This window comes from Dermacentor andersoni, chromosome 6 (genome assembly GCF_023375885.2).
Source record: "Dermacentor andersoni chromosome 6, qqDerAnde1_hic_scaffold, whole genome shotgun sequence".
In the NCBI taxonomy this organism is placed as follows: Eukaryota; Metazoa; Arthropoda; class Arachnida; order Ixodida; family Ixodidae; genus Dermacentor; species Dermacentor andersoni.
Genome location: NC_092819.1, coordinates 118,497,690 through 118,512,428, shown reverse-complemented (window position 1 = coordinate 118,512,428; position 14,739 = coordinate 118,497,690). Strand labels below are relative to the sequence as shown.

Below are 14,739 nucleotides of genomic sequence, written 5' to 3'. Positions count from 1 at the left end.
TTTTCAAGAGCGCCAACTAAGACGTTTTTTGATGCTTAGTGGCCGCACTGAAAATCAAGGTACAATAGAAAGTTCGGTAGGGAATGTTTAGCTGCATCTGCAGTTTTGCAACTCAAATAGAACGAGCAATAATGCAAAAATGGTAAAAGCTTGTAGGACACAGAAGTCACTTAATACGTGTAGGCATAATTACGACAGATTACTATACGAAGAAAGTTAACGCAGTGCCCCACGCCACTAGCAGATGATAAAAAATGTCGACCCTACACGGTCGCACCCCTGGTGGCGTAGGACGCTATGGCGGACAACGGTGTACCCACATCGCTCCGCAGACAGTACCACTGACATACTTTTGTGCTCTTCCACCGTGGTTACAATCCGACATATAGAATGCGAAAAAGATGAGGGTAGTAAACGTGATACAGAGTGTGACACTACCACTTTCGTTTACGAGCTACCACATTTCTTATTCTGCCACAGTTATTTATGAACATGCATTTCTGAGCCGAAAGATCCGGTCATTTGGTTGTTTGATATGCTTGCATAGTTGATGTATTGTATTTGATATACTTGACCCCATTACTGTTGTCCGCTTTTTGCACAGTCTTTGTCAACTTTATGCAAAATATTGCTGTTGATCTGTATTGTAACAAAACAAGGTATTAGAATCTGCCTCAATTTTTCCTCACCGAAGACATTGTGGAGCGCTGTCACAGAGATGATTTTTTTCAAGTCATTACTTCTCAGTGTCTTTAGCTTTTCCAGTACTTTAATTATACATTCGTGGAAGCACGCCTCATTTCCTCTCCATTAGAAACAAGGGCGGCATTCGTTGTTTCTTGCTCATTCTCCGGCTGTGCCTGAAACGTGAAGATGAAAACGCTTGTTGTAAATCAAGATTCCTCACAAGCGGTTCTTGCTGGTTTAGTTTACGTGTTAATTACCGTCCTTCTTGTTTTTAAATTATTCAGTTTTTGTCAAGAATAGAAGAACCGAAATGAGTTACCCATAAAATAAATATTTACTGCAAAAAATTATTTATGCAATGTTTACCAGCTTAGCAGTGAAAACAGCATCACGTCCGAGCATGCGCTCTTTAACCAAATTAACCAGGCAGGTATGTTGAAAACAAGAATAAATACCACTTCGAAGTGTAAACAGAAATCATTTCGTCTTAAAGAACAAATTGTCTTTCCAAATGTGATTCTGAATTAGGAGCTGCTGTGAAAGTGCACCTGGAGGTCGGAGTTTCCCTGCGCACTAAACCACAACTGGCGTTGTGGCCAGTTGTGGTTTACACGGAACTAGAAGCAGCCATGATAATGTAAATATAGCAGGGTTGGACACATTATTTATGCGTTGGGAGAGACGGCAGGAAATTCATGCAAAATCTCTCGCATAGCCAAGAGACGTAAGTCATTTGTAGTAATGGCTGCCTACGTTCCATGTCGCGCTGTTAAATTTCTGTACTTCTTGGAGTTCAGTACTTTCCTTCACTTGCGCCCACTTCCGCTTCCTTCATTTCGACTCCCACAATTTATGGTAGCTGCCAGAACGGCCAATTATAGTGGTCGTCATGCTATCTTCACCGTAATTTGTCCTAAACGTCTTTCATCGTTTGCATTGTTTTTCATCAAACTCTTTAACCTTGATCATACATTTCACATGACAGGTCCTGCAAATGCCTACGCGCCAAGTAATACAGGACTTTCTGCATTTTCGCATTGCTTAATATTCATCCTAAGTATAAATAAAAATTATATTCAACGTGAGCATATTCATGTGAAAAAAATTAAGGTAGTATTGTATATCGTGATGGTATAATATATTGCTGCAAATGGTCTCCCCGTATAGGTTCTTACATAATTGCTCCTATCTTAGGGTGTAGTGACATACTCAATTTCAGAGTTCTAGTATTTTCACCAACGCCGCGAAATTAGGATGGGTATAGCAAAGTCGCAAGTTACACTGTTCGCAAAGAGCACTAGGTAACTCATTGCTACAATATGCATTAATGTTCCCTGTCACAAACTAGCACTGAGCACAGTGTTCCCCCTCATTTCTTAGGAGCATACGCACCAGTATTGTAGATGGAAGTTACGTAACCAAAGGTACAATGTTTCGCCAAATATGTAGGCGCTGTCTGCTACCTAAAAGTGAAGCGCTTGATTTGAACCAATAATGACAAGTCCCCACAAATATTTTACGTTCGAATATTACGGGCAAACAACACACAAGTTTCTCTTTTTATAAGCTGGCGGGTAATCCATCTGTTCGACACCCCATATGCATGCACCTATTTTTGTTTCTGGCTATTACGGCTAAAATTTTGAGTGCCTTTCGTGCAGAGTGTACGAAACACTGGCTGTGTTGAGTTAGCATTGTTTGTAGGCACGCTAGAGCACATATTCATAGAAATTTGTTCACTTAGCAATGTGACTAAAAAGAAGGATTTCAGTTTTGTGAGCGAATAAGGGGTAATACCTACACATTAGAAACATGCAGGTTTTCTCTCATGAGAGTTTTACACCAGAACTTCAGAATCAATTTATTGCAGTATGCAGTATCTTCATCCTCGTATTTGGCTGTGGCCGACAGCGTTTACATTTCTTTATTTCTTTATTTATTAGAGTTATCGCATTACATAGGAGGGGACGAAAAAGGTCAAGCGTAAATACAATGTGTGCAATGCCAAAATTTAGGAAGACATTAGGAACAATCAGAATGATCAAAACGTCAAACAGAAGCAAACAAAACAGAAAAAAAGAAAGTAAAGAAGAAAAAATACGCAGATCCTACCTACTCTAGGAACCGATGTAAGCGAAGCTTTCCGTGGGGGATGCTTTGATTGGCAATAATTAGAGGTAGCGTTTACTGTTCAGCTTAATTTCTTCAACGTTTAATCTAACACGAGAGTGTTGAGTTGATGTTAAACGTTACCTTGCGGAAACCAGTCCTGTTTGCGCCGTACAAAAAAAAACGCAAAGAAAGGTGTTTGCTTGAGGCGTTGTTGTGCGCCATATTTCATAACATCTGAGAGGATTGATCATACTCATTGCCTCACATGGCACTTCGCATTATGGAAGAAGTATTATGAAGATTATGGGAGTGGGGGGGGGGGGGGGGGCGGGGCGGCTGTACGTGCCAAAGCACAATCGGATTACGAAGCATGCCGTTTTGGCGGGCAGCGGATTATATTGACACCGTGATGCTCTTTAACGTATTCCAAAATATAAGTGCGCGTGCGTTTTCTATCTAGCCCGCGTCGAAATGCGGCTGCCGCAGTCGGGATCCAATCCGCGACTTCTAGCATTGTCACAGTCGTAGAGGTGCTGCGGCGGGCACAGAAGTGTTGATTTGACGGTCGACAGCTTCCGTAGTGTCACCTGAAGTCTGCGATGCGCTTTAATCAATGGGACTCTGCTTCTGTACGCCCTGCGTAGTGTGCCCGCGTGGCATATTTGCATGGTGTTTATTTTTCAGAAATAGCAGCAACGCACTGTTGCGTACATTGAACTTAAGCATATCGAATCACCCCGCAACCTCCGTTGTATAGTAGTAGGGTTTGCTTGCCTTGTAACATAACGCCCCCTTCCCCCCCGCTCCCTTGCGGTGGAAATGCCTGTTCTCCTCCCTCCTCCCTACAGCTCTATCTACGCCCCCTTTGACTTAAACATTAGTAGAAAGGAAATCGCTGCTATTCAGCAATGCTTCTGAGGGGAGTCACGGATATTCACTGCTGTCAAGACGCTAATGTGGCGACGGCCAGGAAGCTCCAGAGGGCATTGTGCACATTCGACGTGGTGGGATAACAACGACTTCCTAGCTTCGCCTTTCCTCTCTTACTCGCCCCAGACAAGTATACACACGCTCTCAGCCACCCTGGGCCCGCTCCGACACAATGTGCTTGACAGCAGCAGCGACAGCAGTGCAGCAGTACCAGTGGGAAAGTAAAAGGAAGAGGCAAAGAAAGCTTCGCTTTAAAAGAAACGGAGTTTATACAATATTTGGTAGCATTAAAAACGCATAAAAACTTAAAACGCGACGGAGACGACAGGTATCTATCAGTACACGAGTTTAAAGATAAAATCGAATAACAATATAGGTAAACAACACACAGAAATACATATCAGATGAAACGGAATGAATGTTATACGATACCAAGCACATGCAAACACTTTATGTAAATATTCAAGCATATGTGGGTTGAGACAGGTTGATACACTCCAATAAGGTTAGCTGCGCTGCTTGAAATGATGAGCATTCCGTAAGCGAAACAATATTTGAAGGTTACGAGTTCCATCCGGCAATATATAAAACTAGAGGCGTATTTTTATGAGCGTTAGTCCTGGCAAGTATAGGTATTTACTTTATAAACATGCACTGTGCGGGTAGAGATGTGGGGAGCATCAAGAATATTGGCTCGAGCGAATGTAATGTTGCTACGGCAAAGACTATGAAAGAAGGGCCACCGAGATAATTTCCTGTGCATTTCAAGAGAATGGAGATTGAGTAATTTCATTAGGGGGGACACAATTCCATGCCGAGAGTATGAAGATAAGATGGACCGCGCAGCTTTATTTTGGAGTGATTCAAGTAGATTCGGGAAATGAGAGTTATAGGGCTGCAGAATTGTGGACGCATTCTATAAAGAGGGTCTAATAAGAGAACTGTATGCGTGAAGTCTGGTATGTGTGTTCGCAAGGCGTAAGTGCCGTTTCGGGTAGCCAAGGTTTTTACATGCTTTTGTGGTAATGTGTTCAATGTGAGTATTCCAGCTGAAATTGGAGGCAAGCGGAACACCCAAATACTTGATGGAAGACACTGAGTCAACAGCAATACCGCGTATTGTGTGCTGCTCAGCGGTAGGTCGAGTAATCGATGCAAATGTTAAGTGTTTAGTTTTGGCTATGTTAATTTCCATCTGCCATGTGTCACACCAGTCAGTTAGTTTTGTTAAATAAGGCTTGAGCACAGACATGTCGGCAGGGCAGCTTATTTCATTATACAAGACGCAGTCACCTCAGAAGAGACGTATTTGTGAAGTAATATTAGTTGCGATCTCATTGAGTATACTAAAAATAGCAGTAGACCAAGGACAGACCCTAGAGGAATTCCCGAATCGACGTGAGTGCGGTTACTAAAGCAGTTGTTTGGACTGATTCCTTGAAATCTGTTCGTTAGAAACTCATCAATCCAGCGCGTCGTGTTGTAGTCAAGCTGTAGGTTTGTAACCTTCAGTTTTAGTCAATTATGAGCTACCCGGTCAAAAGCGTTAGAAAAATCAATAGAAATGGCGACTGCAGAAATCAGTTTGTGCAAAGAAATATGAATGTCTATTACAAGTCCATATAGTTGCATCTGACACCAGCGGTTTTCACGAAAGCCACGTTAGTTATTGAGGAGCAGGCTATTCTTGTTAATGTAGGCTGTAATTTGATAGTACAGGATGGGTTCCCGTAATTTGCAACAAATAAATGTCAGTGATATAGGCCTGTTTAATTATACCGTACAGTATCACCAGCTAATGCTGATTTCCAATCTTCCGGTAGGCATCCCGTATCTAGGGAATGCTGAAATATTAGAGATAACAAAACAGAAGAAAAGTGCGAAGTTAATTTCAGAGGTTTAGCACTTATACCATCAGGACCTGGGCAGGTTTTATAAGACAGCCTGTCAATTGCATCAGCGACAACATATTTATATATTACGATGGATGAAAAGAGAATGGAATCAATGATTATTGAAGTATGTGAGTGTTATCAAGTGAAAAGTGCAGAGAAACATTTGCTAAATAGATCTGTGCTTTCTCTTATGTTAAGCACTGCTCCGCTTTCGGACATTAGTCAGGCAGCAGCATGATTTGGTTTTGGGCTAACTACTTACCTAACTTTTTCAAATCAGGTTTTCATCATATTGGGAATGACGCAATGAAAAAACTTGTCTTTAGCTTAGAGAATTGCAGTTTCTGTATGACGTGCTATGGTTTTGTAATTTTGCCGGTCTTCTGTAGCATTTGTTCGGGCAGCTTTTCTGGACGCTTTTTTTCTTATCTATGCATTTCTTAACTTTGAGGATAAACCATGGATTGTTCTGCGCTGACCTGATCATCAGTTTTGGTACACACGTAGTTTGAACTTCTTTAAGTTTATCGTGGAAGAAGTTGCAATTATCATTAACCGCTCTGTTTGGAAAATTCTTTACAGAGTCGTCTGTAAATGAAGCTAACATACCAATCATTCTGCCACTGTCGGCGAATGCGTAGTTGAAAGTGCATATTTTGCTGTATTTTGCACGGCAAGTTTCAATGCAAAGAAACACTGCACCCCCGTGTTATCCCTTACTGGTCCTAGTACATGTGTGTCAGCAAGATCTGGATGATTTCTTAAAAGAGCGTCCAGTACGTGGGCACCCCGAGTTGGTTCGCGCACGACTTGAGTTAAATGATGAAAGTGCAATGTTTGTAGAAATTGACGTTAACCTCTGTTGCTCTTCTCCTTCTAGGACGACGTCGGCTAATCGATACTTGGGTAATTAAAGTCATCACCTAATATCAATATGCATTTTTGGAACTGGGATATGAGCTGTTGTACAGCATCATTGAAAAAATTAACAAATTCCAAATGGCTGTATGATGGACGATGTTATGCACCGAACACAGACTACTTCGAGGGGAAGTCGACTATCACTAAGAGATGGTTGATAGTCCTCTCTAATGAATATAATAATTACGCCTTCTCGAAAGCCTTTCTGGCCCTTTCGAGAGATTAGAAAAAAAGGGGTCAAGTGTAATTTCGCGGTTTGTGGTGCATTTGTAATGCCACACCCTCAACCCCACGAAGCATACGCACAGTGGCGAGTTCCATTGCACTTGGCTTTCTTGTGGTAGGAGCAGAGGGTTCCAATTTATCGAACCTTAGGCAATACACCCTGCAAAGCTCACGCAACATGACGCTATGTAATCATTCTGGCGGCCATCCGATGATCTGCACGGCATACTGCCACAATTTCACACTTAAGCTTAGCTGATGTGGCGCAATTGCTAGATTAGCTTGCTCGTCAACGGGAAGTTGTTATTTCTAATCTCATTTGCAGACAAAGACATCAGCCCGTTAAGCAACGAATAGTGATTTCGTGTTCTTAACACGCTCCCACGTCTGTGCTCTTGCCACACGTAACAAAGATTGCAGAAAAGATTGTGGACCTCTAATATGAATACTATTGTCAAATTAGGCTAAATGACATCACTAGAAAATAACAATTTAATTAAGGTATCAATCCCTTCTTGGTGATGTTTTTATCAAGAAATCAAAATATTGAAATATTGGATGCAAGGAGCTGTGTTAGAACACAATTTAACAGCAGTTATACAGCGAAACAAGTAAACTTTCCTCTAAAACGTGCTGAACAGCTCTTAAAATACCGCTTTTTACATTATTCTCCGTAAAAAAAAGCTACTTAAGAATTTCTTTCGTTCACCGAAAGTTACTATTACATTCATTGCTATGTTCAAAAAATTCAACTTCTTACTACTAATCTTAGGACTCAAAAGTAAGTAAAGGCTCCAATTTCCATCACCGTGAAACTGAAACTGAAAGCATTATTGTACTGCTTTTATTGATAGGCCAAGCCAGAGGCACGCTTTTTATGTGAGAATCGCGTTCGTGACCACATCAATTGCTTTCGCTCTAAAATGAGTATAACGCATCAAAGGCAAACACTTGGCTTATAGCTGTCTGCTTGGTAAAATATAATTAAAGAGAAGGAAAACTGCAAACGGTGAACTTATGTAGGAACTCAGACTTAGCGGAGAACGACCGGCTCCTCCTTGAGGGGTGAGATGGCGTGATGAGTAGCAGTGCTATGCGTGTTTTAATGATTTTACAGGCCCTTTGGAGGGAGCGCAGACACTTTTTGTAGACGTTGACAGTAAATGGTGCGAAGTATTCCTTACGAAGGATCGCTGTCACATGACCGCTCCTGAATGTGCAAGGATTCGGAAAGGAGCCGCCGCTGGTGATTATTTTCTCTCTAAGACTACAGCGCCGTCGAGGCGAATCTGCTGAGCAAAGAACTGGCAAGCTGGCAGTGCTCTGTCACAACACTGAATTCTGTGTTTAGGCGGCAAAGGTCATTCTTCGTTTGACGAATTATTTCCGGGAAGTCTTTAGTCTCGCTATTATACAACGACCGGTATTCGGTGCAGGTAATGATATACGCAATGCTCTGTGCCTTTTCGACATGAACGCTGTCTTTTAGACGAGGCAGGACGCTACCGAGGGCAGAAAGAGCCTTGTTGCCTACTTCAACCCCTGCCCCTGGCAGCACAGGGGTATGTCTTCCTGACGCCCCTAGCAAACGGTATCCGCAAAAGGCATCGTTGCCTCAGTCACATTAGGTTGCCTCGGCGAGACAACAACCTGTGTGTGGCGAGGGGCAGAGGTGGACGTCGGTTACAAGGCTCTCTCTTCGGTCGGTAGCCTCCTCATTCGCCGAAAAGACCACGCTCCTGCCGAAAAAGCGCAGGGCGTTGTGTACAAGATTACGTGCACCGAATGCCCTGCGTCGAATCTTAGCGAGACTAAAGGCTTCCCGGAAATAATTCCTTAACACAAGAACTACCTTCGCTATATAAACAGAGAATACAGAGCAGTGGCCAAGCACTGTGAGCTTTTCGCTCACGAGCTTCATTTTTACGGCGGTGTAATCTTTGCGAGAGGACCACCGCCGGCGGCACTTTTCGAAAGCGTGGCTTTTCCAGAAGAAGCCGGGCAACATGAATCATTCATAAAAAACAGTTCCCGCCGTTCACTCTTGAGGTGTACGAAAAGTATCAGAGCACCTGTAAAAGCCCCAAACGCGCTATAAGCCTTTTACTTCTCGCGCCATCCCAGCCATGAAGAAGGAGTCGATAGGGCTCTGAAACGCCGGGTTGTCAATATAAATTTTGGTTAGAGTTTTCAGTCTCTTTATTTAAGTATAAAGCATATAATAAATTGTTCTTTTATAATCTTAGCTTAAATAGCGTGGTGTTTGTATTGTATCGCTTGGTCTATTGAACAAACATGTAAATATGTTATTGAATGAAAATTATGTAGTGTCAATTCAGAACGTAAATCGCAGAATTGCTTTTCCATGCGCTCGACATAAATATGTTTTGCTTATCTTTGTGTCTTTTTACATTCATTTATGTGCATAAGAATGTTATGTTTATGTGGTGCATAAGAATGTGGTGTTTGTATTGTATCGCTTGGTTTATTGAACATACATGTAAATATGTTATGAATGAAAATTGTGTAGTGTCAATTCAGAACGTAAATCGCAGAATTGCTTTTCCATGCTCTCGACATAAATATGTTTTGCTTATCTTTGTGTCTTTCTACATTCATTTATGTGCATAAGAATGTTATCGCTACATTGTCAGAAGTATTTATAATATATATTTCACGGTCATCATAAAATTTTCGCAAGCGCGGCTTTCCTTTGAACAATCTGTGGCACTTGCTTGCATGTTCTTTCTCCGTATGTTCCAACAGGTCACCGTTGTTGTTGGAATTACTTCACAGCCCTCTTAAGTTTTTTTTTTCTTTTTTGACCTGCAACGCATTCGTGCAGTGCATGACAAATTCATTATTTGGTTACGTCTCTGTGTTGAAACATTAGAATCAGAGATTTCCTCAACAGGTGCCCCAATTGCCGGTTATAACTCGGCCCTTACTTCAAAACTGACCTCTTCTGCGTCACTGTCCCGTATAACGTGAAGCTTCACCCACATCTTGGCCAGCGAAGGGTTCAGATACCTGAAGTCGGCCGGAAGTCGCTTGTGCTCGCCTGAAAATGTAAAATAAAGTGATAGGCCAACGTTTTGAACAGCAACCTTCGGTGTTTACGCTGCACAAGTTGTCTTATTACGCCAATAAAACAACTACCTGTCAGAAGTGTACAGTAAGTAATTATTCAGCAAGAATAAACCATGAATACATGGATGTAGTCAGCAAATAAAAATTGAATGTGTTGAATATTTTGATCAGTATCCTACAGTGGGCATTTGGAGACGTGCGCGCACTTGTCGACATGCAGCTAAGGCTACTGTTGTTTATGCAGGTTATCGAAACTTCTCGGACAGTGATTGTGCATCAGCCCCTTGGTTTGAGTATGGTTCATCCGGGCTTCAGTGGCTGATTTTCGGATACATCGTCCCACATGTCGACAACCGACGAAGAATATTCGCTGGACCACGAATACTGCGTGGCTCGCTTGGGCAGTTTGTCCGACGAAGACGTCGGGGACAGTCTCTTCGAGCGTTGTGAGCCACGTAACCCGGGGCTGGCGTACATAACTGCGCAGCACCATGACTGCGTGGGATATGGAGCCGACACACTTGCCGACATGCAGATCAGACTACTGTTGTTTCTGCCGATCGTCGAAGCTTCTTGGACTGTGCTTGCGCATCAGCCCCATAATAGGAGTACGGCTTATCCGTGCTACACTAGCCCATTTTAAGATCCATCATGCCCCATGTCGACAACCGACGCAGATTCATCGCTTGCTTGGACAGTTTGTGTGACGACGACGTCAGTGGCAGTATCTTTCAGCGTTGTGAGCACATGACCCTTGGCTGCCGTATATAGCCGCGCGGCTCCATGACTGCGTTGTATATTGAGCCGACACACTTGCCGACATATAGCTCAGACCACTGTTCTTTCTACAGATGTTCCCTGCTGCTCTGACGGTGATTGCGCCTCTACCGCCTGGTGGGAGTTCTGTTTATCTGTGATTCACCGGCCGATATTAGGATTCATTATGCCACACGTCGACAACCAACGCAGACTCATCGCTGGACGACGAATTCAGCGAGGCTCACTGGAACACTTTCTTCGACGACGACGTCGGCGGCAGTCGTTTCGAGCGTTGCGAGTACGTGATCCGGGGCTGCCGTGTATAACTGCGTGGCACCATGACTGCGTTGGATAAGTAACCGACATGCTTGCCCACATACAGCTCAGACCACTCTCGTTTCTGTAGGTTTTCCCTGCTTCTCGGATAGTGATTGTGCATCAGCTCCTTGATATGAGTACGGTTTATCCGTGCTTCACCGACCGATTTTCGAATCCATCATCCCACATGTGGATAATCGTCGAAGATTCGTAGCTGGACAACGAATATTTCGAGGTTCGCCTGAACAGTTTGTTCGACGACGACGTCGGCGGCAGTCTCTTCAAACTTATTGAGCCACGTGACCCTGGGCTGGCATATATAACTGCACGGCACTTTGACAGCGTGTGATATGGAGCCGACACGCTTGCCCACATGTAGCTCAGACCACTGTTATTTCCGCAGGTTTGTGGTGTTCGCCTTATTGATATATCTAAATCAGTTATAGCATTGCCTGCTGCTCCACAAAGCCATGTGTTGCATCGGCAGCATGAGTGTGCACTAGACTTGTCAGGAAACCTCTTTTTTGTGTGTGTGTGAACCGAGTGCTCTACCTCGCTGGGCTCTTGCTACTTTCCGATGACAGTGAACACAATTCATTTTATTTCACAACTATTCACAAATAATTCACAATTCAAATTCACAATTATTTATTCGATAAACTCGCAGTATACTGTCATGTCTAACCCAGGTAAAATTACCAGCAGGATAACAAATCATGATGCTAAGATGGTTGAGATAAACTCCAAGCTTCATACAATCAATGGCCACATAAGCTACATTAATAAATTGCTACTTGAGCCAGCAACAGCAATTAAGGATCTAGCTCATCAAGTAACAGTTCTACAAAAAGGAAACTGTAGGCCTCAAGCATAAAATCCGTAGAAGAAATTTTGTGATTTCAGGAATAGATGATAACGACCACTCTCAAACGTTGGAGCAGTTCACAGTCTTAGTTATGGGCATCTGTACAACCAATTTGAGAATTGAACTGCCGTCAATTGAAATGGAGCATCGAGTTGGTCTTTTTAGGAACGAAACAAAATACGAGGTACTGTAAACTTTTCATCTGGTAAATAGGATGACGTCGTTCTGAAAATGTGCACGAATTCAAGGGTACGCAGTTGAGCGTAGAACTTTTATTATTTACAACTACAGCATTTCCAGCGTCTTCTCGATGTCGCTGACTTCCGGTAAACTTCCTTGATGGTCTTGGTTGGATAGCCAGTCACCCTGTTGAAAAGTTCTTGTTTCACACCACACAGCAGGAAGCGATCTTTGTGGTCCTCAGACATGTCTGTGTCGCCGTGGCAGAAGAGGTGGGTTGTCTCTTCAGTATAGATTGCAATGTTCTTGTTTGCGAGTTGCACACTGGATTACACTATCGCTTCAGCCCCCTCTTGGCAGACGTTCCTCGTCCAGGTGTTAAAGAAGGCGCTACGGAAGAGCTCCCACGTTCTTAGGGCGGGCTTACGATTCTCAAATACCGTCCTGGTGGCCTTTTCCAAGGAGAAGTACACACGCCGCAGCTTGCGGTCAGAATTGTAGTTTTTGAATGTAGTGGCACTCTCGTATGTTCCGAGCGAGTATTTCGGGTCTTCAAACAATTACCCGCTGAAGATCGATGGCTCCCTGGGCTGCTGCAGCACGATGGGGGACGCGGGTGCTGGCATTGTGGTTGCTGACATGGCCACTATCTTCATGCACGTTTCAGGTTGATGTCCGTGCTTCGGAGGCAGGCTTTGCTTCCTTCGGCTTGATAGACGGCCGCGGACGACGCTGGTGTTGTCTAGGGGATGTGGATTTTAAGGGCCATACCATTCATGAACTCAAAAGCACCTCTACCAGATATCACTTTGCAGTGATGCTCAAGAAAACATTATAATAACTGTGAATCAGAGCTCTTTATTTGGCAAACTGTTGGTCCTAAAAGCTAGTAGCAGTCGAAGCTCAAGGATAGGGGCGAGTACAGTCAACGATCGTCGAAAATCTGACCTGAGGGTTAAGCCTGTCGGTTGTATACATGACTCGTCGAAGGCGCCAGTGTAATATCTGGTGCCTCCGTGTTTCGAGTGCTCTAGTTGGTGGTGTGAAGCATTGCAAACATGGTTTTAAAGACGTTCCACTTTGCGGATAGTGACCATTTCTCTGCAGCACTGAACCGCAGATCGCAATACTTCAGCTTTACGTCAAAAACTTCGATTACTTGCAAACCATTACATTCAGTGCCAATGAGTAAACACATATGAGCACTAGCACTCAATCTTTATCGCGTGCATCTCAATAATTCTCTTTGTTCTCGAGATAGCTTTTCCACACATCGGTGATCAGCCGCAGAACGCGCACGTCCATACAAGCGCTGTGGCGATGAGACCCTCTCAGTTACTAAAATAATGGCACTCGACTTGTGTGGGGGTGGTCCCGTAGCGAAAAAAGTACCGAAAGCCTAAGAATAAGATTGTTTTGTCAAAATTGGTTTTCGCTTTCGCCTTCCCAAATTCAATATTATTACTACAGGCCTGAGTATGGAGTGCTTTTCTTTTTATCTGCTGAATCGATCGTCGTTGAAGCGTTTCAAGAAATAGTGTAGTTATATATCAGCGGATCTTTGACAAGCTTGCGACAATAATTATGAAATACAGGCACCATAACGGGGAAGAAAGTAAGGAGGTTATTTCTATTTATCAACAGTGGTGTATTTTTGGTAAAGTATAGTGCCCATCAATGTAAATGTTACGGCACATTCTTCGTAATTGCAATGACGATGGAAAGCTTGTAGGATAATGGTGTTGAACATTGAAGCATTCTATTTCTTACATTAATCCGGCGAGAGCATTGAGAACATTTTTGTCAGCGTCACCTGATTCACACGCTGCAGTATTGCTTTTACCCTGACGTATAAACGTTCCGTGACACGCCGATGATACAGCAGAACTCGTTTATGGCCATGCTGTCAATGAAAAGACGGTGTTGTGACACACAGGTTCTGCCTGGTAAGAGCTCGCTTCTATGTTGGTCATCTTTCATTGTTTCCGTTCAAATACAGCTCGAATAATTCACACTTCTGTTTTCTTTTTGAGTGATTTCAGCAATTTTGCCTTATACACAAGGAAAGAGTGATAATCTGGTTGTTTAAACTATATTTTTCAAGGAAAATGACTTTTTTAGCGCATAAGACATAAGAAACTCATGTAGCCTTTCCGTTGATTGTAAATTGTTCGCAAAACGAAGTTTTGCCTTGAAGAATGAAAGTTGCAAAAACGTGGGATCACTGGAGTACCAAGATTCATGGAATAGAATCAAGTATTTAAGGATTTATTAACGATGAAGCTAACCGATCGTAGTAAGCCTTCATCAGGAAAAACACAAACTAACACTACTACAGATGTCATACTTACCAGTGGCAATACTAATCATTATTCCCAAGAGGAACGTCCCTGCAGTGGAAAATAAAGAGCTCCAAAAGGGTGAAATGAGATATGGCGCATCATGATTAACTGATCTGCAAGAGAAAAAATATTAAAGAGCGTAGTAACTAGCACGCTGCATTTTATTGCATCATTGCCGAAAACGTTGGTGGGACTAATGATGATGCACCGACATTAGATGCACCCTAAGTACACGCGTCGTCTGCTAAGGTGCAAATTAAAGGCTGGTAATAGGAAAATTGGACAGCTACCAACATTGCAGCTCAATAATGTGTGCTTCAGTAGTATGCACTGTCTATCTATCATAAAGTTAGACATAGGAAACTTTCCTTTCAGTTAGCCTTCAATCCGGTGGTGTGAACAAGGCCATCGAAAT

At 43.0% G+C, this 14,739-nt stretch overlaps 1 protein-coding gene across 1 annotated transcript in view; it reads right to left on the bottom strand.

Annotated features, from left to right (window-relative positions):
* Nucleotides 1-751: 751 nt before the first annotated feature.
* Nucleotides 752-14,739, bottom strand: part of LOC126522261 (uncharacterized) — a 44,839-nt gene continuing 30,851 nt past the window's right edge. Inside the window, exons 3-5 of the mRNA XM_055066307.2 lie at nt 14,334-14,437; nt 9,731-9,831; nt 752-860 (exon numbers count right to left, since the gene is read on the bottom strand). Coding sequence (XP_054922282.1) covers nt 774-860; nt 9,731-9,831; nt 14,334-14,437 — 292 coding nt within the window. The 3' untranslated portion in view covers nt 752-773. The remainder of the gene's footprint in view (nt 861-9,730; nt 9,832-14,333; nt 14,438-14,739) is intronic.